Source organism: Salvelinus fontinalis, chromosome 24, assembly GCF_029448725.1.
Source record: "Salvelinus fontinalis isolate EN_2023a chromosome 24, ASM2944872v1, whole genome shotgun sequence".
NCBI lineage: Eukaryota > Metazoa > Chordata > Actinopteri > Salmoniformes > Salmonidae > Salvelinus > Salvelinus fontinalis.
This window is the reverse complement of record NC_074688.1, coordinates 22,605,086-22,630,462: the sequence shown is the minus strand read 5'-3', so window position 1 is coordinate 22,630,462 and position 25,377 is coordinate 22,605,086. Positions and strand designations below refer to the sequence as shown.

The 25,377-nt window shown below is 42.2% G+C and overlaps 1 protein-coding gene across 7 annotated transcripts in view; it reads right to left on the bottom strand.

Annotated features, from left to right (window-relative positions):
* The window catches only part of LOC129822169 (protein turtle homolog B-like), a 77,092-nt gene that overhangs the window by 28,115 nt on the left and 23,600 nt on the right, over positions 1 to 25,377 (bottom strand). For 6 of the 7 annotated variants that reach the window (XM_055880208.1, XM_055880207.1, XM_055880203.1 and 3 more), the window contains exons 3-6: positions 22,542 to 22,688; positions 8,054 to 8,205; positions 3,487 to 3,604; positions 758 to 902 (exon numbers count right to left, since the gene is read on the bottom strand). In XM_055880208.1, the coding sequence (XP_055736183.1) occupies positions 758 to 902; positions 3,487 to 3,604; positions 8,054 to 8,205; positions 22,542 to 22,688 (562 nt within the window). Of the gene's footprint in view, positions 1 to 757; positions 903 to 3,486; positions 3,605 to 8,053; positions 8,206 to 22,541; positions 22,689 to 25,377 lie in introns of those variants that run through there. The other variant, XM_055880209.1, reaches the window with a different exon arrangement.

Below are 25,377 nucleotides of genomic sequence, written 5' to 3'. Positions count from 1 at the left end.
CCATGTTCATTCAATAAATATTTGAGAGGACATTATGCAAAAGAAATAGCAGAGGGAATATTCTCATCTAAACTATGAATTAATCTAAACTATTCATTGTATATATTTGAGTAAATAAATCTTATGACTAGACCAAAGTTACCCTCTTGTGATAGACTGTTGGCTCCCAGGATAGACCAAACATTGTAAGCAGCCCAACTATGATAGTAGTGTCTCATCATTGGGTTGATCATGCACAGTCTTTTTCCAGGCCTTCAGAAAATAATTTTAGATGGGCCTCTTTCTAAGGGACTCTCTGATAGGTTGATTCTCCCAGACAGACACTTGGTCACCCAGTCACTTGTTTTTTCTAAAATGTCTCCATCACTGAACTAAAGAGGCGAGTCTGACAGAGCTCCTGCTTCAGATCATTACTAAAGAATAAGAGGCATGTGGTATTGTCATCAGAGTGTGCTAACCCGGCTGGTGTGCTCCAGACAGCCCCTGCTAGGTCCTCTCTTACTGCTGCCGGACCACAGCATGACAGGGCACCAGCACACACACAGTCCCACAGGCACGCAGACATGTAGGCACGCACACACATACACACACAGAAACAAACACACATTCAAATTCACAACACCGGGACAGGGTCTGGAATCCGTAAATACAACAAGACACTATACAAAATACTTTAAGATCACAGGGTGGAAAAGACTCAAAGACCAAAGGGAAGGTACACAGACAAACAGAAACACGATCTCGATTATAACTTTACTTCTTAGTGAAGTAGACGTTATCTTCCTCCCAAAACCAGGTGTAGGTCAGGTTTCCAGGATACGCCTCTGCTTGACAGGTGAAGCGTGCATTCTGGGATATGTTGACAGTGATGTTCTCTGGTGGTGACTTAATATACGGTGGCCCTACAGGAAACAAACAAGGCTTTTAGTGTACAACAAAACATAGACTGAACAAAAATATGAACACAACATCCAACAATTTAATAGATTTTACTGAGTTACAATTCATATAAGGAAATCAGTCAATCGGTACAATTGAAACCGAGACTCATCTGTGAAGAGCACACTTCTCCAGCGTGCCAGTAGCCATCGAAGGTGAGCATTTGCCCACTGAAGTCGGTTACGATGCCGAACTGCAGTCAGGTCAAGACCCTGGTGAGGATGAGGAGAACGCAGATGAGCTTCCCTTAGATAGTTTCTGACAGTTTGTGTAGAAATTCTTCGGTTGTGCAAACCCAGAGTTTCATCAGCTATCCGGGTGGCTGGTCTCAGACAATCCCGCAGGTGGTCCTGGGCTGGCGTGGTTACACGTGGTCTGTGGTTGTGAGGCCGGTTGGACGTACAGTACTGACAAATTCTCTAAAACGACGTTGGAAGGGGCTTATGGTAGAGAAATGAACATTAAATTCTCTGGCAACAGCTCTGTTGGACATTCTTGCAGTCAGCACAGCAATTGTACGCTCCCTCAAAACTTGAGACATCGGTGGCATTGTGTTGTGTGACAAAACTGCACATTTTATAGTGGCCTTTTATTGTCCCCAGCACAAGGTGCACCTGTGTAATGATCATGCTGTTTAATCAACTTCTTGATATGCCACACCTGTCAGGTGGATGGATTATCTTGGCAAAGGACACATTCTCACTAACAGGGATGTAAACAAATTTGTGGACAACATTTTTGAGAAATACGTTTTTTGTTCGATGGAAAATTTCTGGGATCTTTTATTTCAGTTCATGAAACATGGGACCAACACTTTACATGTTGCATTCATATTTTTGTTCAGCGTAGATATGGATACTCAAATTATTATCTTATGACCCATTCACACAGCGTCTGTTTATTGTTACGTAGGTACAGTAGACCCCTGGCACAGGCTTCTCTCTAGTAGTCTATGAGATACAGTAAGCAGGCATATTGTAACTTGAGCCACATACTTGGTTGCCAGACTTACAGATGCCTCCACAGCATGAACACTCAGTGCCCTGAGGTTGCTGCTCTGCTCTCTATCTCTCTGTACTATATTACAGACAGTGAAACGTAAGCTGCCTTTTATAAGTGGGCCCAGCTACAAGCCTCCTGGTTATTTCCTAAATACACACTGAATGGCTTTATACACCAGGAGGGACTACTGAAAGAGTGGTTAAGTCACAGAACAAATAAAAACAGATATTTGAGTGAGAATCACGACTCCTCCGATAGCTGCTTGTAATTGCTCAGAGAGCTTTAGACAACTTCACTGGCACATTTCCACAGAGCCTGCTTATGGATAGATACTCCTTAGTGAAAAACAAAAACAGGCTGCAATATTGCTGGTGTACAAAACTGATATGTATCATGATATCTCAGATTTATTCCAATTCACTCTGGATTTGTATTTATTGAAACCATCTAAGACATGTATGAGTTTTTTGAGGATGTTTCAGTCAGACCCATTCATTCAAAACTTTCCCCTCACCTTCATGTACTATCAGGCATGTGCATGCACACTGTGCGTGTATTTAGAGGGGTCAGTAGCGTAAATCCAAGATGTAACCAAGCACTTCTTGCCCATATTCCTTTTAGACACTTGCACATTGACTGAAATTGACACATCTTTATCCCACTATCATACGTAACAAGCCTACCATAAAACCAACCTGCTCCATCGGCTGTAATATACATCCTGTTAACTCATCCAGTGCTTGTTTTGATAGAGAGAGAGAGCGCGAGAGAGAGAGAGAGCGAGAGCGAGAGAGCGAGAGCGAGAGAGCCAGAGAGCAAGAGAGAGCGAGAGCGAGAGAACGAGAGAGAGAGAGAGCGAGAGAGAGAGAAAGAGTGTGTGTGTGTTTGATGTCGACTGAGTGAGGCAGAGGCAGGAAGTGGAGGAAGCCTGTATCAGATCCATTTATCTGAGCAGAGCAGACCCCAGATCTGTGTCTGTGTCTGTCTAGCCGAGAGAGAGCCTGGTTAATGGACCGGAGACAGGCAGTGACGAATGCCTCAGACAGACAGTGATACACACACACACACCACCACCAGCAGCAGCAGCCACAGACTAGGTCACCAGAGGACTTTAGAGTACTGACTGATACAGACTAAAGCATACTACCACACTGAAAAAAACCAAACACTATCCCTGCATACTGTGACAAAGGCAGGAAACAGATACTTATTAAGTAGATAGCGGCAGGACTTAATTTCTCTATCTTAAACACAATCTAGACACTGTACTGTATAGCTGTAGGCGTGTAATAGATGTTTAATAGCATGTGTAAGGCAAAAATAGCATAAAGATTCTCAGATAAGGGATTATTCAGACAGTCAGGACAAACTGTTCTTTCAGTATTCAGACAGCAATTGTCCTAGGAACCTTCTCCTCAAAACTCATCCTCAGTAATCAATGGGCATCGCAGTAGAGAAAAGTCATGATTTCTCCCTCACTCCACCATAACAACCTCTGAAGTTACACCCATCTGTGACATTACAATGTGACCCTTGCCCTGTTACCTTGGACCAGCAGACGGGTGGTGTGGAGCACCTCTCCCTGGTCGCTGAAGGCTCGACACGTATACGCCCCTCTGTCGTCCCGAGTGATCCCCAGCACCGTCAGACTCCCATCATGCACCTAGTGTGGACAAATGTGTGAGAGACAGAGCAAACATACAGAGATGGTATTTATAAGCATAACCTAGAAAAATTGCACACCAAATTCAATGCAGGTTTGAGGCTCTCTGTCTTTGGTAGGAATGTATGTTTCGCTCTGTGAGTCGGTGGGTAGGTCTGTGAGTCGGTGGGTAGGTCTGTGAGTCAGTGGGTAGGTCTGTGAGTCGGTGGGTAGGTCTGTGAGTCGGTGGGTAGGTCTGTGAGTCGGTGGGTAGGTCTGTGCACAGAGGTATTAATATAGAGAGCATACAACCAATACTATAAAGTCTAAACTCATCATCATGTAATTCTCTAATTCATCTCATTCCCAGATACTTCCGTCCAAATGCACAAAGAGTCTGGTGGACCAATGCATCAAACTTGGTCTTCGTGAGCCAATACAGAGAGCCGGGAGAAACTCCCGGCTTAATCTACCAAACAATCATCTCACACAACACCTTCTCCCAAACTCTCCCCCATACGCTAGTAAACCAGAAGCACAGAACCACGCCTCACAACCCTGTGATTTGCTAAAATTAAATGACAAATAAATTACAATACTGAAATACTCAGGAGGTCACACCCATAGAATTCTATAGTCACTACCACTAAGGAAAACTTTGACTGGTTGATATCCCAGGCTTATATGCACTGTGCGTAATAGCCTGGGGATGAGGTTATTCTCTAATTAACTTTGGTTGTGATGTGAGGCTAATCTCTCCAAGCGGTAACCTGGGAAACGTCTCACTGTGGTCCTGTATTTCCTCTCCCCTCTGCCGAGGAGGACGCTGACAGGAACCAATAAGCAGGGAGGGAACACAATAACCCAACCTAATAAAAATACCCTCGTAAATGGTGCAGTAGGGTTTCTGGGTTCTGTCCATTCAGGATGCACACAGCTGTAGCCCTGTCCATTCAAGCCAATGGTAGGGAATCTGTTAAACCTCTGGGATTATACCTATTCATCTGTCTCTCAAACCTTTCAGTCAAGAGAGTTTAGCAGCCACTAGACACACTCACACAGTAGTCCATCCTGCCTTGGGTCAGCCCAGCTGAGGTAGAACTCCCTTTTAATCCCACTCCATGGCAGGACAAACACACATAGCTGGGCCACAGTTATGACACAGTAACCTACACTACACTTGCAGCAGTGTAATAGTCAGCAGGCCATTTCTATAGGTATATGGAAAGCAGATGGGGAGAGGAGGATGAGGAGACGAAGGTGGAGGAGGAGGTGGACACATTGATTCATATGTGGGACCTCGAACAGCAGGGTGTGCTGAGATGATGACCATGATTCCTCCTCTTCGCTCCACTGTCACATTTCTGCCATTCTCTACCAAGTCCTCAAGGACACCATCCATGGAGCGCAAACATTACCACCATCTTTTTACTACAATGGGAGTCCTCAAATGTATAGACTATTGCTTGGTCGGGAATATAAACGTTTTTCAAGTTTCCTCTCACAGCAAACCAACCACATGGAAATAAAAAACAATTTGAGCGTTCAAACAAATCATAAACATATTCCACCCTCACTACCAATGCGCCTAAATGCTGTCTGCATTAAAGCATGGTTTAGATGTGAGGCTCTTGGCTCACTGTTGATATTCATGTTTAGTATAACATTCATATTAAGAGTAATGTAATATTGATGCATTAGGAGGGGATTAATAATGCATGAGGAAGTCTTCCAATCGTTTACTATTGCAAACATGTTAAAGCCCTGGGCTCCTCCACTCTGACCTTTGATGGGGCTGTGATGTGGGAGCCTGAGAGGGGTGAGAGAGAGGGATGAGAGGAGTGAGAGAGGAGTGAGAGAGGGGTGAGAGAGGAGTGAGTGAAGGATGAGAGAGAGGGGAGAGAGGAGTGAGTGAGGGATGAGAGAGGGATGAGAGAGGAGTGAGAGAGAGGGATGAGAGAGGGGTGAGAGAGTGATGAGAGAGGGGTTAGAGAGGAGTGAGAGAGAGGGGGATGAGAGAGGGGTGAGTGAGAGGGATGAGAGGGATGAGAGAGAGGTGAGAGAGGGATGAGAGAGGGGTGAGAGAGAGAGGGGTGAGAGAGCGGGATGAGAGATGGGTGAGCGAGAGAGGGGTGAGAGAGGGATAAGACAGAGGGCCAACTGAGTGACAGACACAATGACATAGGAATGAGGTGAGCTGTCACTTCCTGTACATCACATATCAAGTCCAAATGTTAGGTGCAGCCTTCAGCAAGCCTTCAGCTAGCTCAGGGATTTACTCCATTTGAAACATCTGAGTGTAGGGAGGGGTGAGCGAAGGAGAGAGGGGGTTGTCTATGGTTCACAGGGTTCCTTAAAGAGAACTGGAACACTAACGCAAAACATGACAAATGAGAGAGGGGGTGCAGCCGTGGCTTGACACGCCTAGACTGTTCTTCCTCCCCTCAGGGACCTGCCCTCTGCAGGCCTTCTGCAGCCTGAATGACAGAGACTCCTGGCCAATCACAGACATGCCAGACAGTCCAATTAAGGGCTTCTCGATCTGCAATCTGGGTGCCGATCTGCAATCTGGGTGCAGTCTTACGTATACTCAGAGAGATGGTGGTGTGTGCAGAAAATTTCACCAGCACACACAACCACACCTATAGACTGGCTTCTTACTTGAACATGAGTTATGAAACAGACTGTATAGGCTTATCTGCAGCCAGTGTGAGTACCCAGATAGATGAAAATGCACGTTTTCAGACAATAACCTACTGTATTGCCACCAAAATAGTGTAGAGACTGTTTTGGCGTCTGTGAAAGCTTTTACGGTATATCTACAGCTTAGTCTGAGTACCCAGATAGAGGAACATGCATGTTTTTAATCAAAACAAATGGTACATTTTCACAAAAAGAGTGTAGCATTTATGACTGTAAATTGTCATCATCAGGCTTCCCTAAACTGATAACATTGTGTACACATTGTTTTGGAGTCTGTGAAAGCTTGTATAGTATATCTACAGCCCAAGTACCCAGATTGAGGAAAAGGCATGTTTTTAGACTAATAATCTATCGCCACAAAATGATCATACATTCACAACTCAAATTGTCTTTATCAGGCATAAGAACATTGTGTAGAGAATGTTTTGGAGTCTGTGAAATCTTGTATTGTATAAACTAGCCATACTGTTCAGTTGTTCTGAAAATTTCCATTCTGTTCAGTTGTTCTGAATATTTCCATACTGTTCAGTTGTTCTGAATATTTCCATTCTGTTCAGTTGTTCTGAATATTTCCATTTTGTTCAGTTGTTCTGAATATGTCCATACTGTTCAGTTTTTCTGAATATTTCCATTTTGTTCAGTTGATCTGAATATTTCCATACTGTTCAGTTCTTCTGAATATTTCCATTCTGTTCAGTTGTTCTGAATATTTCCATTCTGTTCAGTTGTTCTGAATATTTCCATTCTGTTCAGTTGTTCTGAATATTTCCATTCTGTTCAGTTGTTCTGAATATTTCCATTCTGTTCAGTTGTTCTGAATATTTCCATTCTGTTCAGTTGTTCTGATAATATTTCCATTCTGTTCAGTTCAACTGAATATTTCCATTCTGTTCAGTTGTTCTGAATATTTCCATTCTGTTCAGTTGTTCTGAATATGTCCATTCTGTTCAGTTGTTCTGAATTTTTCCATACTGTTCAGTTGTTCTGAATTTTTCCATTCTGTTCAGTTGTTCTGAATATTTCCATACTGTTCAGTTCTTCTGAATATTTCCATTCTGTTCAGTTGTTCTGAATATTTCCATACTGTTCAGTTCTTCTGAATATTTCCATTCTGTTCAGTTGATCTGAATATTTCCATTCTGTTCAGTTGTTCTGATAATATTTCCATTCTGTTCAGTTGATCTGAATATTTCCATTCTGTTCAGTTGATCTGAATATTTCCATTCTGTTCAGTTGTTCTGAATATGTCCATTCTGTTCAGTTGTTCTGAATATGTCCATTCTGTTCAGTTGTTCTGAATATGTCCATACTGTTCAGTTGTTCTGAATATGTCCATACTGTTCAGTTGTTCTGAATATGTCCATACTGTTCAGTGCTTACTGTACTTTTGTTCCATAGCAACAAAAAAAAAACATCAGGAGCAGTGACATCCTCAGAAGCGGTGGGGTGTGGCTGGTCTTAAGCATGCAAGACAGGTATCATATCTAAGTTTTCAATGTCACATCTGAATGTCTCCAAGACCTTAAAGGGCTTAATTATCTGGAATCCACATACCTTCAAGGATCATTTCCCTAAATATCAAAGAACGTCATGGCAGCCCTAGAAAATTGACAAATCCAATATTAACCTGGAGGAAATGCTAGCATGTTTTATTTCCACTGACCTAAAGAGTCACTTTCACAGACCATTTCACTGCTGATTCAAGGTTTAAAGGGCTTGTATTTCTAGCCCGAGGGTACAGTACATTTCTTGTCCATTTTGGCTTACCGTGTATTTTCCACTGGTTGCAAGCTCCTCCCCCTCCCTCAGCCAGCTGATCATTGGTTTGGGGTTTCCCTGGGCGGAGCAAGTCAGCAGTGTGCTGCCCCCCTCCTTGGCCTCCACATACTGTGGGGGCGTGGTCGTAAAAGTGGGAGGGGCTTTGGGAAAAGAAAAAACACTATTAGCATATTTTCGATCCGCTGAGAATATCTTAATTTCTTGAAGGTATTAAAAAGTTGGGAATTTCCAAGATGTGGCATAGTCTTTAAATAAACAGCCTATCACAAGTTTTTATGTCCATTCATCTCTAACCAGCATTATACAAGGATGAGGGATGACTGTTATAAATCAAATACACATTGATAAATCTCTCAAATTTACTCAAATTTAAGAAATGTGTTCCCTCTTCAATATAGTCAATGATAACCTAATCTGCTCTCTATAAACCCAATGAACAGCATCACATCACAACCATCTAACAGAATACAGCCACTAATAAAACCAATCATTACAGCATACTGCACAGCTGTTCCTGGGCATCACTAATATCCTTATGGGTTTATCATCTATTTCAAGCTAACTAGCTGCTACGCTACATCTCATGAGTCAACTGCACTTGATATCTCAATGTAACTCTGGTTCTACAGCAGCAGCATTGTTCTATTCAGGACGTAAATGCCAGGCGGTGTCTGAGAAAGGCCCCAACATTTGCCAAAGACTCCAGCCACCCGAGACATGGACTGTTCTCCTTGCTCCCGTCCGGCAGACAGTACAGGTGCATCAAGCCTCAGACCAACAGACTCCTATACAGCTTCTATCCCCTGGCCATAAGACTGTTAAATGGTTAACAAATACTACTCTCCCTCACACCTACGCTGCTGCTAAAATGATTATTGATTCGATTTATCCCTACCACTATGTTGCCGCTCATTGACTATTGATTCCTATTACCTATCTATTTTATTAGTATATATCTATTTTATCCTGCTACTTGTCACTATTACACGATTACAGTGCCTTTAGAAAGTATTAATTTCCTTAGATTTGTTCAAAATATTGTTGTGTTACAGGCTGAATTACATTTCGATTTTTTTGTGTCACTGGTCTACACACAATATCACATAATATCAAAGTGGAAGTTTTGAATTTTTTTGCCAATTAATAAAAAAGCAAAAACTGAAATGTCTTGAGTCAATAACTATTCAACCCCCTTGATATGGAAAGCTTAAATACATTCAGGAGTAGAAAAGTGCTTAACAAGTCACATAATGTTGCATGGACTCACTCTGTGTGCAATGATAGTGTTAAACATCATTGCTGAATGACTACCTCATCTCTGTGCCTCACACATAAACTCAGCAAAAAAAAAAGTCCTCTCACTGTCAACTGTGTTTATTTTCAGCAAACTTAACATGTATAAATATTTGTAAGAACATACGATTCAGTTCCACAGTCATGTGACTAACAGAAATGGAATAATGTGTCCCTGAACAAAGGGGGGTTCAAAATCAAAAGTAACAGTCAGTATCTGGTGTGGCCACCAGCTGCATTAAGTACCTCAGTGCATCTCCTCCTCATGGACTACACCAGATTTGCCAGTTCTTGCTGTGAGATGTTACCCCACTCTTCCACCAAGGCACGTGCAAGTTCCCGGACATTTCTGGGGGGAATGGCCCTAGCCCTTACCCTCCGATCCAACATGTCCCAGACGTGCTCAATGGGATTGAGATCCAAGCTCTTCACTGGCCATGGCAGAACACTGACATTCCTGTCTTGCAGGAAATCACTCACAGAACGAGCAGTATGGCTGGTGGTATTGTCATGCTGGAGGGTCATGAGGGAGGGAGGAGGGAGGTATCACGTTCTGACCATAGTTCTTGTGTGTTTTACTTGTTTTAGTGTTGGTCAGGACGTGAGCTGGGTGGGCATTCTATGTTGTGTGTCTAATTTGTCTGTTTCTATGTTTGGCCTAATATGGTTCTCAATCAGAGGCAGGTGTTTTGTGTTGTCTCTGATTGGGAATCATATTTAGGTGGCTTGTTTTGTGTTGGGGTTTGTGGGTGGTTGTTTCCTGTCTTTGTGTTCGTTTCACCAGAGAGGACTGTTTCGGTTTGCCACGTTTGTTATTTTTGTATTGTTGTAAGTGTTCACAGTTTTGTTTATTTAACATGTTGAGCACTGGCTACGCTGCGTGTTGGTCCGATCCCTGCTACACCTTCTCTTCTCGTGAAGAGGAGGAAGGCTGCCGCTACAGGAGGAGGATGTCTTCCCTGTAACGCACAGCGTTGAGATTGCCTGCAATGACAACAAGCTCAGTCCAATGATGCTGTGACACACCGCCCCAGACCATGACAGACTCTCCACCTCAAAATCGATCTCGCTCCAGAGTACAGGCCTCGGTGTAACGCTCATTCCTTCGACGATAAACGTGAATCCGACCATCACCCCTGGTAAGACAAAACCGCGACTCGTCAGTGAAGAGCACTTTTGCCAGTCCTGTCTGGTCCAGCGACGGTGGGTTTGTGCCCATAGGCAACATTGTTGCCGGTGATGTCTGGTGAGGACCTGCCATACAACAGGCCTACAAGCCCTCAGTCCAGCCTCTCTCAGCCTATTGCGGACAGTCTGAGCACTGATGGAGGGATTGTGCGTTCCTGATGTAACTCGGGCAGTTGTTGTTGCCATCCTGTACCTGTCCCACAGGTGTGATGTTCGGATGTAACGATCTTGTGCAGGTGTTGTTACACGTGGTCTACCACTGCGAGGATGATCAGCTGTCCGTTCTGTCTCCCTGTAGCGCTGTCTTAGGCGTCTAATTATTTTGGAAAGACAGGGTCCTGAAAAATGGACGTTTCTTTTTTTGCTGAGTTTACAATTATCTGTAAGGTCCCTCAGTCGAGCAGTGAATTTCAAACACAGATTCAACCACAAAGACCAGGGAGGTTTTCCAATGCCTCACAGAGAAGGGCACCTATTTGTAGATGGGTACAAGTGTAAAAAGCAGAGAGTGAATATCCCTGTGAGCATGGTGAAGTTATTAATTACTTTGGACGGTGTAAAAATACACCAAGTTACTACAAATATGCAGGCGTCCTTCCTAACTTAATGGAATTTCACCATAAGGCCAATGGTGACTTTAAAACAGTTACAGAGTTAATGGCTTTGATAGGAGAAAACTGAGGATGTTTCAACAACATTGTAATTACTCCACAATAATAACCTAATTGACAGAGTGAAAAGAAGTAAGCCTGTACAGAATAAAAATATTCCAAAACATGCATCTTGTTTGCAACAAGGCACTAAAATAATACTGCAATAAATGTGGCAAAGCAAATAACCTTTTGTCCTGAATACAAAGTGTTATATTTGGCGAAAATCCAAACATCACTGAGTACCATAGTAGTGGCCATAGTAGTGGCATACTCATGTTATGGGTATGCTTGTAATCGTTAAGGACTGGGGAGTTTTTTAGGATAAGAAAATAAATTGCAAAATATTAGAGGAAAACCTGATTGTCTGCTTTCCACCAGACACTGGGAGATGAATTCACCTTTCAGCAGGACAATAACCTAAAACACCAGGCAAAATCTACACTGGAGTTGCTTACCAAGAAGACAGTGCTCCTGTGTGACTGAGTTACAGTTCTGACTTAAATCTACTTGAAAATCTATGGCAAGACCTGAAAAGGGTTGTCTAGCAATGATCAACAACCATTTTGACAGAGCTTGAAGAATATTGAAAAGAATAATGGGAAAACGTTGCACAAGCCAGGTGCTGAAAGCTCTTAGCGACTTACCCACAAAGATTCACAGCTGTAATTGCTGCCAAAGGTGAATCTACAAAGTATTGACTCAATATTTCTGTCTATCATTTTTAATACATTTGCTAAAATGTCTAAAAACATGTTTTAATTTAGTCTTTAATGGGGTATTGTGTGTAGATTGGTGAGAAAGAAACTCTATGTAATACATTTTGAATTCAGGCTGTAACACAACAAAATGTGGAATAAGTCAAGGGGTATGAATACTTTCTGAAGGCACTGTATATATTACCACTAGTTATTACCATAAGTATTTATACAGTACCAGTCAAAAGTTTGGACACACCTACTCATTCAAGGGGTTTCCTTTATCTTTACTATTTTCTACATTATAGAATAACAGTGAAGACATCAAAACTATGAAATAACACATATGGAATCATGTAGTAACCAAAAAAGTGTTAAACAAATCAAAATACATTTTATATTTCAGATTCTTCAAAATAGCCACCCTTTGCCTTGATGACAGCTTTGCACACTCTTGGCATTCTGTCAACCAGCTTCACCTGGAATGCTATTCCAACTGTCTTGAAGGAGTTCCAAATATGCTGAGAACTTGTTGGCTGCTTTTCCTTCTCTGTGGTCCAACTCATCCCAAACAATCTCAATTGGGTTGCGGTTGGGTGATTGTGGAGGGAATATATTCCTGCTAACAGTCACTTTCCGCCTTGTTTACATGTACATCCGCCTATCACGCCTACAATGACACTCACAAACACACACACTCACATTAACACCCAAACACTTACACACAGACACTCAACACCACGCACACACACACCCACCAATTATGCTGCTGCCATACTGTTTACTATTAGTATTATTATTTAACCTGGTACCAGTCACTTTCTCCTAATCCCCCGCCTACATGTACATATCTACCTCAAAATATTCCAGTACACCTGCACATTGTACATGTGTTATTGGCACTGACCCTGTATATACAGTTGAAGTCGGAAGTTTACAAACACTTAGGATGGAATCATTAAAACTCCTTTTTCAACCACTCCACAAATTTCTTGTTAACAAACTATAGTTTTGGCAAGTCGGTTAGGACATCTACTTTATGCATGACAAAAGTAATTTTTCCAACAATTGTTTACAGACAGATTATTTCACTTTTAATTCACTGTATCACAATTCCAGTGGGTCAGAAGTGTACACACACTAAGTTGACTGTGCCTTTAAACAGCTTGGAAAATTCTAGAAAATGATGTCATGGCTTTAGAATCTTCTGATAGGCTAATTGACATCATTTGAGTCAATTGGAGGTGTACCTGTGGATGTATTTCAAGGCCTACCTTCAAACTCAGTGCCGCTTTGCTTGACATCATGGGAAAATCAAAAGAAATCAGCCAAGACCTCAGGAAAAAGAATGTAGACCTCCACAAGTCTGGTTCATCCTTGGGAGCAATTTCTAAACACCTGAAGGTACCACATTCATCTGTACAAACAATAGTATGCAAGTATAAACACCATAGGACAACGCAGCCGTCATAATGCTCAGTAAGGAGACGCGTTCTGTCTACTAGAGATGAACGTACTTTGATGCGAAAAGTGCAAATCAATCCCAGAAACAGGTACAAAAGTATCTATACCCACAGTAAAAGGAGTCCTATATCGACATAACCTGAAAGGCCGTTCAGCAAGGAAGAAGCCACTGCTCCAAAACCACCATAAAAAAGCCAGAAAACGGTTTGCAACTGCACATGGGGACAAGGATCATACTTTTTGGAGAAATGTCCTCTGGTCTGATGAAACAAAAATAGAACTGTTTTGCCATAATGACCATCGTTATGTTTGGAGGAAAAAAAGGGATGTTTGCAAGCCGAAGACCACCATCCCAACCGTGAAGCACGGGGGTGGCAGCATCATGTTGTGGTGGTGCTTTGCTGCAGGAGGGACTGATGCACTTCACAAAATAGATGGTATCATGAGGAAGGGAAATTATGTGGATATATTGAAGCAACATCAAGACATCAGTCAGGAAGTTAACGTTTGGTCGCAAATGGACAATGACCCCAAGCCTACTTCCAAAGATGTGGCAAAATGGCTTAAACCTTTTAGTGATACCCATCCCGGATCCGGGAGCATCCTCATCAAAAAAGCTGACTAGCATAGCCTAGCCTAACGGGACAGAGATATCATATAATATAATTTTCATGAAATCACAAGTCCAATACAGCAAATGAAAGATAAACAGCTTGTGAATCCAGCCATCATTTCCGATTTTTAAAATGTTTTACAGCGAAAACACAATATGTATTTCTATTAGCTAACCACAATAGCCAAAGACTCAACTGCATATTTTCACCATGTTTCTACCGCATAGGTAGCTATCACAAAACCGACCAAATAGAGATAAAATTAGTCACTAACCAAGAAACAACTTCATCAGATGACAGTCTTATAACATGTTATACAATACATTTATGTTTTGTTCGAAAATGTGCATATTTGAGGTATAAATCATAGTTTTACGTGAAATAACTAAATACTCATCATAAAACATTTATGAAAAATACATGGTGTACAGCAAATGAAAGATAAACATCTTGTGAATCCAGCCAATATTTCCGATACAGCGGGAAAAAAAATCCAGCCAATATTTTTACAGCGAAAACACAACACAATATAGAATTATATTAGCTTACCACAATAGCCAAACACACAAACGCATTTATTCAGCTTTCGCAAAAAACAGCAAAAGAATAAAAATGAATCACTAACCTTGAACAAATTCATCAGATGACAGTCTTATAACATCATGTTATACAATACAATTATGTTTTGTTCGAAAATGTGCATATTTAGAGCTACAAATCCTGATTATACATTGTGAATACGTAGCATCGATTCACCAGAATCTCCAGAGATATTTTGGACACTCACCTAATCTGACCAAAGAACTCATCATAAACTTTACATAAAAATACTTGTTGTATGGCAAATGAAAGATACACTGGTTCTTAATGCAACCGCTGTTAGATTTTTAAAAATAACTTTACCATAACATACAACTTGCGTTATTGCGAGACAGTGCTCACCAAAACGACGGAGAATAGGACTCAACATTTTACAAAGAAATACGAAATAACATCATAAATGTTTTCTTACTTTTGTTGAGCTTCCATCAGAATGTTGTACAAGGAGTCCTTGGTCCAGAATAAATCGTTGTTTGGTTTTAGAATGTCCATTTCTTCTGTCGAATTAGCAACGTTAGCTAGCCATGTGGCGCGAACATGCCCATCAACTCTTGGCGCAAAGAACGGAAAATTCCAAAAGTCCCAATAAACGTTGAATAAACTGATAAAACTCGGTTGAAAAAACCTACTTTATGATGTTATTATCACATGTATCAAATAAAATCAGAGCCGGAGATATTCGCCGTGTATACCGAATGTTTATCAGAAGACAATGTCGAGGTACTTCGCGCGCGTTGGTAGACAAAGAAAATTCCTGACCTGCCACTCCAAAAGCTCTTGTTCGGCCTCAGATCAAGCTAGACACCCCATTCCACCTTCCACTGCCTGTTGACGTCTAGTGGAAGGCGTATGAAGTGCATGCATATCGATAAATATAAGGCAATTGAATAGGCAGGCCCTGAAACAGAGCCTCGTTTTCAGATTTTTCACTTCCTGCATGGAAGTTTGCTGCAAAATGAGTTCTGTTTTACTCACAGACATAATTCAAACAGTTTTAGAAACTTCTGAGTGTTTTCTATCCAATAGGAATAATAATATGAATATTGTATGATCTAGAAAAGAGTACGAGGCCATTTCATTTGGGCACGATTTTTTCCAAAGTGAAAACAGCGTCCCCCTATTGAACAAAGTCAAGGTATTGGAGTGGCCATCACAAAGCCCTGACCTCAATCCCATAGAAAATGTGTGGGCAGAACTGAAAAAGCGTGTGCGAGCAAGGAGGCCTACAAACCTGACTCAGTAACACCAGCTCCGTCAGGAGGAATGGGCCAAAAGTCACCCAACTTATTGTGGGAAGCTTGTGGAAGGCTACCCGAAACATTTGACGAGTTTCAGAAGAAAGGTCTTTGTTTCTGGCCATTTTGAGCCTGTAATCGAACCCACAAATGCTGATGCTTCAGATACTCAACTAGTCTAAAAAAGGCAAGTTTTATTGCTTCTTTAAATCGGCACAACAGTTTTCAGCTGAGCTAACATAATTGCAAAAGGGTTTTCTAATGATCAATTAGCCTTTTAAAATTATACATTTGGATTAGCTAACACAACGTGCCATTGGAACACATGAGTGATGGTTGCTGATAATGGGCCTCTGTACGCCTATGTAGATATTCCATTAAAAAAATCGGCCATTTCCAGCTACAATAGTCATTTACAACATTGACAATGTCTTCACTGTATTTCTGATCAATTTTATGTTATTTTAATGTGCAATTTCCTTTCAAAAACAAGGACATTTCTAAGTGACCCCAAACTTTTGAACGATAGTGTATATTCTATTTTTATTTTTTTATTAGTTATATTATTTTAGACATTGATTACTGCACTGTTGGGTAGGGCTCTTAAGTTAAGCATTTCACTGTACTTCTGCATGTGACAATAAAACTGAACTGAATTTAGCTGAAGAGATGATCACACTCTCTCTACCAAAGTGGGTCATGGCTAGCCGATGGGAGTCTTGTCTTCACTTCTAATTGAACACACACCTGGTGTGGAGTAAACAAACACACAAATTAGCATCTCTAGAGATCTGCCTCTCCATCTTGGCCCCTCACTGCACAGTACTCTTGTATAGAGGCTACCAGAGACTACCATTAAGGAACTTTTCAGTAATTTTGAAAGTAGCGCTCACGTGCCAAAACGGGTCCCCTAAAATTGTGAACAATTGGGCACAACATCATCCATTTCCATTTTCAATTTCGTATGATATGTTATGTCCTGCTGGATCGTATGATATGTTACGTCCTGCTGGATCGTATGATATGTTACGAATGTGCTTAAGATCCCGTTCGATCTCATTAACAGCTGTTCTAGGCATTCTCTCAATTACTTATTTGGGTATTGTCGTTCTGTAATGTTACTACAGTGTATTAATTTCAGCACATTAAGCAACCAGCTCTGGTTTTTGTGGTGATTTACAATGCAAGTGTGCTTTATGGGTAACCATTATGTGGAATGTGGTGTAGATTATTTTCTATGAACAAGTCTACATCTTTGATTCACATCTATAATGTGGTTTAGATGACCTAACATTAATTTACACTAAGTAGGTGGAAAACAGGAGGTGGCATTTACTGTGAGCGGATTGGGTGACAGGGGAATTCTTTCCGCCCATTATCAGGTACAACACATCAGTACGTGTCACCAAGTGGGGAATTTAGGAGATGTTCTACAAAAAGCCAAGTCGAGCATCACATTCTCGCCCTACTTTCATAATTTTCACGTCTTCTTTATTCCTGGATTCAGTTGCTTCTGTATTCACACCACTCCCCTCTGTAGACCTTTCTACACGAGCAGATGGCCTCCTTAGAGCTCCATACCTGCTCCCCGACATCTCTCCTTCTCTCTCCTCCTCACTCTGATTCTCTGCCTTCCTCTATTTCTCCCTCATTCTCACCATCTCTCTTTCTCCCGCTCCCTGGAAGACTGCATAGTTTTTACACCGTTTTTCTTTGATTTCCCTTTATGAGCAGATTTCAGACAAAATTAACATTTACAGTACAGAGCCAGCCAGAGTGGGAGAGAGAGCATCTTTTCCCGGAGGACTACAACTTACAGCACGAAAGGATCATCATGCGTTTTTATCAAATTGCAGCATATATTTAGCTCTTTACTGTTTACTGTACTCTACTTTCCATCCGCAACCCAACAACAATTTTCCCTCAAGGCACCAAGAGATCCCCTTAAGACTATTTGTCTCTGAAGTTACTGCAGCTGTGTGAGCTGACACGCACAATCTCTCACTCAATGTTTCTCTCACTTATGTATTCTCTCACACTATCCAAAAGCTGCTGATTTATTAGCATACTGCTAACTGATACTAAATTAAGAGGAGAGGAGAGGAGAGGAGAGGAGAGGAGAGGAGAGGAGAGGAGAGGAGAGGAGAGGAGAGGAGAGGAGAGGAGAGGAGAGGAGAGGAGAGGAGAGGAGAGGAGGCACCACAGTGAACTCTCTTGTCTTTCGGGCACAAGGTCTTGCCATCTGACACCTGCCACTGAGTGGGCATGAATCCTCTTTCTGTTTGGCAGGAAGTAGAGGGCAGCAAACAGGAACTCAAAGCAGGGAGTGTATCATATGTAGATTCCACTGGCCACAGGAAATGGCTACCTTTAGTATCTGTGATGAAGCCTGGCCAGGAGAGCACCTGCCTTCCCAACAGAGACTCTTTGAGAGGACATGCAGCCATGATGAGGCCTCTGAATGTCAATTCAACTCACAGATGTCTCAAAGTAAGCACAAACACTGCCAGCCATTTTGCTCTGGCTCTTTCAGTAGACATGAGAGCTTGGCTTCAGGTACAGCCCCAACAGTCCCGATTGGGAAAACAAGGCAATAGCCTTATGCTCTACACCTTTGCCATTACACTGCCGTCAACATGGTATGGACAAACAAAATATTTTAGACTTGTTTTATTTGAACTCAAACACCAAAAACGGGTTCCAACACAAAGGATAATGACACATCAAACACATTATCCAGACAACTCAGTGATTGTCTAAAGGTCTGGCAGTAGGGGATGGGGAGAGCATAGGCAGGTGAATGAGTAAGCGAGTGAGTTGAGCGTGAACACTGATGAGGATGGCCATAGAGACGCAGTGTGCCCGCTTGCACAGGAAGCCATTCAAACCAAACACACACAGATGTTCACACACTCCCTCCCACCCCCCTAGAGGCTGCGCAGGTGACACTCCCTGGCAGGGCAACCGTGAGTGTAACTCAGTAGATAGGGAACTCATTTAGCCACAGCCAAATGCACACCCACCATTACCCACCCACCATTACACACCCACCATTACACACCCACCATTACACACCCATCATTACACACACACCATTACACACACACCATTACACACACACCATTACACACACACCATTACACACACATGCATAAGCGCACGCACACTGAACCGTTGAAATACTGAGACATGTACCCTTACATGCTGACCACATTGCTCACGTCGCGTACGCGAGAGTTGCAAAATGAATTTCAAACATACATGTTATTCAATTATTGCACCCACACCGCTCGCGCTCGCCAACGAGCTTCTGCGTTGCCAAGCACTAAAATAGAAGTCAGTTCTATTTGTGACGCTGAGCGCGGTGCAAGTCCTGCCTCTCCCATCTCCTCATTGGTTTATAGAAGCAGATATCCACGTGCCATCTCCTCATTGGTTATACCCACGTGGGTGATTGATCTAACTTTCATAGTTACCACGACGACCACCCGAACTCAGTTCAATATGAAGTCCAAAGAAGAAAAACCCTGGAAGGAGGAGAGATGACTAGAAACGATTTGGTTGACCGTATTATGTGTGGATTAAGTGTCGGAGTAGAGGACCTTGTGCATTTCAGGTAAAATAACAACTCAATGTTTATATCCCAGGACAAATTAGCTAGCAACAGCAAGCTAGCTAAACAGGACAAATTAGTTAGCAACAGCAAGCTAGCTAAACAGGACAAATTAGTTAGCAACAGCAAGCTAGCTAAACAGGACAAATTAGTTAGCAACAGCAAGCTAGCTAAACAGGACAAATTAGTTAGCAACAGCAAGCTAGCTAAACAGGACAAATTAGTTAGCAACAGCAAGCTAGCTAAACAGGACAAATTAGTTAGCAACTGCAAGCTAGCTAGCTAAATTGCCATAACATGTTTAATGTCACGACGCCAGGACAGCGGAGTCAATCACCACCTTCCGGAGACACCTGAAACCCCACCTCTTCAAGGAATACCTAGGATAGGATAAAGCAATCCTTCTGCCCCCCCCCCCCCCCTTAAAAGATCTAGATGCACTATTGTAAAGTGGCTGTTCCACTGGATGTCATAAGGTGAATGCACCAATTTGTAAGTCGCTCTGGATAAGAGCGTCTGCTAAATGACTTAAATGTAAATGTAAATGTAATGCTTTTCGACCTGTCCCCAAATTACTAAAATTTGTTCAGAGTTTGTTTTGATATTTCAACCGGCGTGTCGTGATCGCGTTTGGTGTGGGGGGGACAAAATCTATTTGCGCACGATGGCGCACGCACGCGGCCGGTTTGGGTATGGTGTAACACACATGCAAATGTTCTCACACACAAATACACAGTGTGTAGATGCATGCTTGCACACACAGACACATTGGTAGTCTCCCTGTTCTTAATCTACCTTTTCAGTTTCGTAGTGACCATCAGGTTTACAGTGAACCTCATCCAGTGTCAAGCAAACTATATATCCATTTAAAATCAGTTACAGATTAGAAAGTTCTTGATGAGAATATGCATGAGCCTCACACAGACAGTGAGCATAAGTTCAAACCAAAAATACCTTTTGAGTGTGAATCTGACGGTATAAACTGCAAACTATCACACTAATAATATCTTCAGTCCTTGTGAGGTGTCATCTGGAGGGAAAAAACACTGTTTAATGTTAAAACATGACTAACGAGACGACTGCATTTAGTCCAACCCATTATTTTCAAATGCCTGCATCGTATGGAGAAATAACTACCCATCCAGCCGGAGGACGGCCAAATAAGAGATGTATTGTATCTGAATAACACCAGCAGAGACCAAAATAATTGTAATGAACAGATATGCTGCAGCTACACTTTAGCATCTGCGGCCCTGCAAACCAAATCAAATACGGCACCGTGCAATTAAATGATATTACATTTCTCCAAGACAAGTATTTTTTATTGTCTATTATAACATCTGACAAAATGAATAAAATCAGAACCCATCAGGAAAATATGAATATAAAACCGATTTGGTTTTCAGAAGATAAAATAGTAAAGATCATGGGCATCATTGTAAGTTGACTCTAGGTCTTGAACAGAACCATACATGGAGGGTTCATGATACTTCAACATTATATGACAGCCATGTAAGTGCCCCATTAACAAGACATAGATAATATCTAAATAATGCTATGTAACTGAATGTCTAGAATTAAAACAATTTTCAACCTTCTAACAGTTAGCCCAGCTCTGTAAATACATGGTTCTGGTCTTGAACAATGTACTGGACACATTGCATAGCTAGAAGCAGCTAGCCGCTAACCCGCTGGGACCTTCCTGGGAAGTGCAAACGTGCAGATTTTTTTTCCCGCCTGGTCATCAGTTTGATTGCTCCCAGACTATTCCAGACATTCCCTGCCGGAACTGTGTTAAGCAGGCCACAATCAATTCCCCTTCTTACTAGTCTCATCCCTTTATCCCCAAGGCAATCTGAAATGTGTTCCTGCAAACAGCTGTTCTAATTGCCACATGGGTTGGGTAGGTTACATTCTAAATGTAATCCATTACAGTTACTAGTTACCTGTCCAAAATGTCTTGCACTTCTTGAATTCAACCATTATTGGGTTCAAATACACATTTAGATTTGCGAACAGCCATCCACAACCACAATCTGTAAGCCGCAAATAGCTAAATGAGAGAGCAGAAGTGTGATTCACATCAATACGCTATGTAGATATCAATAATAAGTGATATCCGTATTGCCGTGGACTACACCACTGCTGTCATCCTTACCTCCAAGCGTTTATTCATGTTGGATAATCTTTGGATGCCAACAGCAGTCACACCATTGGAAGACATAGCTTGGACTGTAGCCAACAAAAGCCTATTCCTGCTCTTTTCCAGCAATCCAACACATTTGGTGTGTCATCATAGTGGCATCTGACTTGTGGTCAGACTCGCTCAGGTGAACAAACTTAAACTTGCGTATTTTTTCAATGCTGATTTGAATGTCATTGCGAAAACAGAGAAGTGTAAACGTTTTTTTCCGCAAACATTCTTTCTGATTAAAAAGTAATCCTCAACGTAATCATGTAGTTCTTCAAAAGTATCTGTAATTTGATTACAATATTTTTGCAGGTTACGTAACTAATTACAGTTGCTGTAATCCCTTACTGCTTTAGCATCTCAGAATAAACATAGCCAAAGTGACTACAAGGAAAAGGCCATAAATCATGAAAACAATTATTTTGGGGGACAAATTATTTTAGAGTACCACATAAAATCACTAAAAAGCCAAACATCGCCCAAGTGATAAAACAAATCAGCACGCACACAGTAAATCTGAAATCTCAGACAGACAAGTCATTGAATGGCGAATCAGAGAGAAGGAATGTTCTGACAAAATATTCAGAATGTAGTTAGCTACAGTATAGCTATCTGAGGCAGACCAATGAAAACTGTTGAGGCATGGAATGTAAAGCAATCTATGAGATGAACATTGTCATGAATCACTCGAGCACACACATCTGACGAGATTACACTGTAGAAACACATTCCCCATATTGGGTCCCAATTCCAAACCACACCTACCACACTCTAACCTGTTGGTGCTGACAGTAAAGTGACAGTGAAGTGAAACAAAAGGCACCCTATTCCCTATATAGTGCACTGCTTTTGACCAGAGCCATATGAGCCCTGGTCAAAAGTTGTACACTATATAGGGAATAGGCTGCCATTTGGGACGCAATGACTTACCATTGACTGTGAGCTGCACCCAGCTGCCATTGTGGAAGGTGTTGTATTGCTGCTCCAGCATCAGAACCCTACACTCGTACCAGCCCTGGTCCTCTGAGCGCACTGGGTCAATCTGAAGAGACGCCTTCCCATGCAGGCTGGCTCTACCTGGAGTGGGAGAGAAGAACACAGGGAGGGTCAGGAGTCAGGACCATAGAATTTGAGTAGGTCCAAACGGTACACCCAATATGGCCAGCAGTGTACCCAAAGAGCACCATGAACATGGACGCCAATCAGTGTGATGCGCATATCTAAACATGGATGGAGCTCTTTCATTATTCCACTGACTGTTCAATTCATTAATGACACTACAGTATCACACGCAGAACCCACACCAACATACTGACATACCGCTGACACAGATATCACACAGCAGACGCAGACGTAGCTAATCTGCCAATAGCATCTTCTCTGGGTCTCTGTGGCCTGAGATGGTGCTGTTAGATAACCCCTAACCTATCCGGTTTAATTACAGATGGCTTCAATATAAAGAATGCTAATGCAAATGATCAAGGTCAGGGGCATTTGGTTTGAACAAAAATGAAAATGATTGGATTTGAACTGTTCCCAACGCATTCTCTCTCTCTCTCTCTCTCTCTCTCTCTCTCTCTCTCTCTCTCTCTCTCTCTCTCTCTCTCTCTCTCTCTCTCTCTCTCTCTCTCTCTCTCTCTCTCTCTCTCTCTCTCTCTCTCTCTCTCTCTCTCTCTCTCTCTCTCTCTCTCTCTCTCTCTCTCTCTCTCTCTCTCTCTCTCTCCCCACAGCTACCTGATGAAGCACAGGGCTTGGAATAGGAAAGCACTCGATGTCAATAGTGAAAAAGACTGTCTTTTCTTTGAAAGCTCAGGAGATAAAGAGGAAATCTAAAAGTAGGAAGTCATGTCACAGAGAATGAGCGAAGTTGAGGAAACCAGGCATGCTGAAATCTGTCGCACAGCTTCCAACCCACTGCACCAACACGGCTTCTGCTACAGCCCTGACAGTCGAGCCGGATGAACAGACTGAAACACTCTCTCCTCTGTTAGAGCCGTGCCCTTTTTCACTCATCAATCTGCCACAATACCCCATAACGACAAAACAAAAAACAGTTTTTTTTTTTTAAATGTGCATATTTATAAAAAAAAACTAAATAATAATAATATCAAATTTACATAAGTATTCAGACCCTTTAGTCAGTACTTTGTTGAAGCACTTTTGGCAGCGATTACAGCCTCGAGTCTTCATGGGGTGACGGTAAAAGATTGGCACACCTGTATTTGGAGAGTTTCTCTCATTCTTCTCTGCAGATCCTCTTAAGCTCTGTCAGGTTGGATGGGGAGTGTTGCTGCACAGCTATTTTCAGGTCTCTCCAGAGATGTTTGATCGGGTTTAAGTCCGGGCTCTGGCTGGGCCACTCAAGGACATTCAGAGACTTGTCCCAAAGACACGCCTGATTTGTCTTGGCTGTGCTTAGGGACATTGTCCTGTTGGAAGGTGAACCTTCGCCCCAGTCTGAGGTCCTGAGCGCTCTGGAGCAGGTTTTCATCAAGGATATCTCTGTACTGCTCTGTTCATATTTCCCTCGATCCTGACTAGTCTCCCAGTCCCTGCCGCTGAAAAACATCCCCACAGCAGGATGCTGCCATTACCATGCTTCACTGTAGGGATGTTGCCAGTTTTCCTCCAGACGTGACGCTTGGTATTCAGGCCAAAGAGTTCAATCTTGGTTTCATCAGACCAGAGAATCTTGTTTCTCATAGTCTGCAAGTCTTTAAGTGACTTTTACCTAACTCCAAGCGGGCTGTCATGTGCTTTTTACTGAGGAGTGGCTTCCATCTGGCCACTCTACCATAAAAGCCTGATTGGTGGAGTGCTGCAGAGATGGTTGTCCTTCTGGAAGGTTCTCCTATCTCCACAGAGGAACTGTGGAGCTCTGTCAGTGTGACCATCGGGTTCTTGGTCACCTCCCTGACTGAGGCCCTTCTCCTCTGATTGCGTAGTTTGGCCGGGCGTACAGCTCTAGGAAGAGTCTTAGGTGGTTCCAAACTTCTTCCATTTAAGAATGACGGATGCCACTGTGTTCTTGGGGACCTTCAATGCTGCAGAAATGTTTTGGTACCCTTCCCCAAATCTGTTCCTCGATACAATCCTGTCTCAGAGCTCTACGGACAATTCTTTCGACCTCATGGCTTGATTTTTGCTCTGACATGCACTGTCAACTGTGGGACCTTATATAGACAGGTGTGTGCCTTACCAAATCATGTCCAATCAATTGAATTTACCACAGGTGGACTCCAATCAAGTTGTAGAAACATCTCAAGGTTGATCAATGGAAACAGGATGAACCTGAGCTCAATTTTGAGTCTCATAGCAAAGGGTCTGAATACTTATGTAAATAAGGTATTTCTGTTTTTAAGTTTTTATAAATTTGCAAACATTTTCACTTTGCCGTTATGGGTTATTGTGTGTAGATTGCTGATATTCTTCTTTTTTTTTTAAATCCATTTTAGAATGAGGCTGTAACGTAACAAAATGTGGAAAAAGTCAAGAGGTCTGAATACTTTCCGAATGCAATGTATGTCCTGTAAGTACTGTTGTTTGTTTGTTCATTTTGAATGTCAGGTAAACATATTGGTGTCGAGGGCGGGCTGGATTGGTCTTCCAGCAGAGCTGCATATAGATACAATAGATAGCCTCTCCCCGGGATGGCTGCCATACCTGGGGAAGAAAATGGCGGGTTTTTGTTGAGCAGGAAATCGATAAGGCAAAGGGAAGAATGTAGAGGGAAGAGGGAGACTGCAGTCTTGCAGTAATAAGGCAA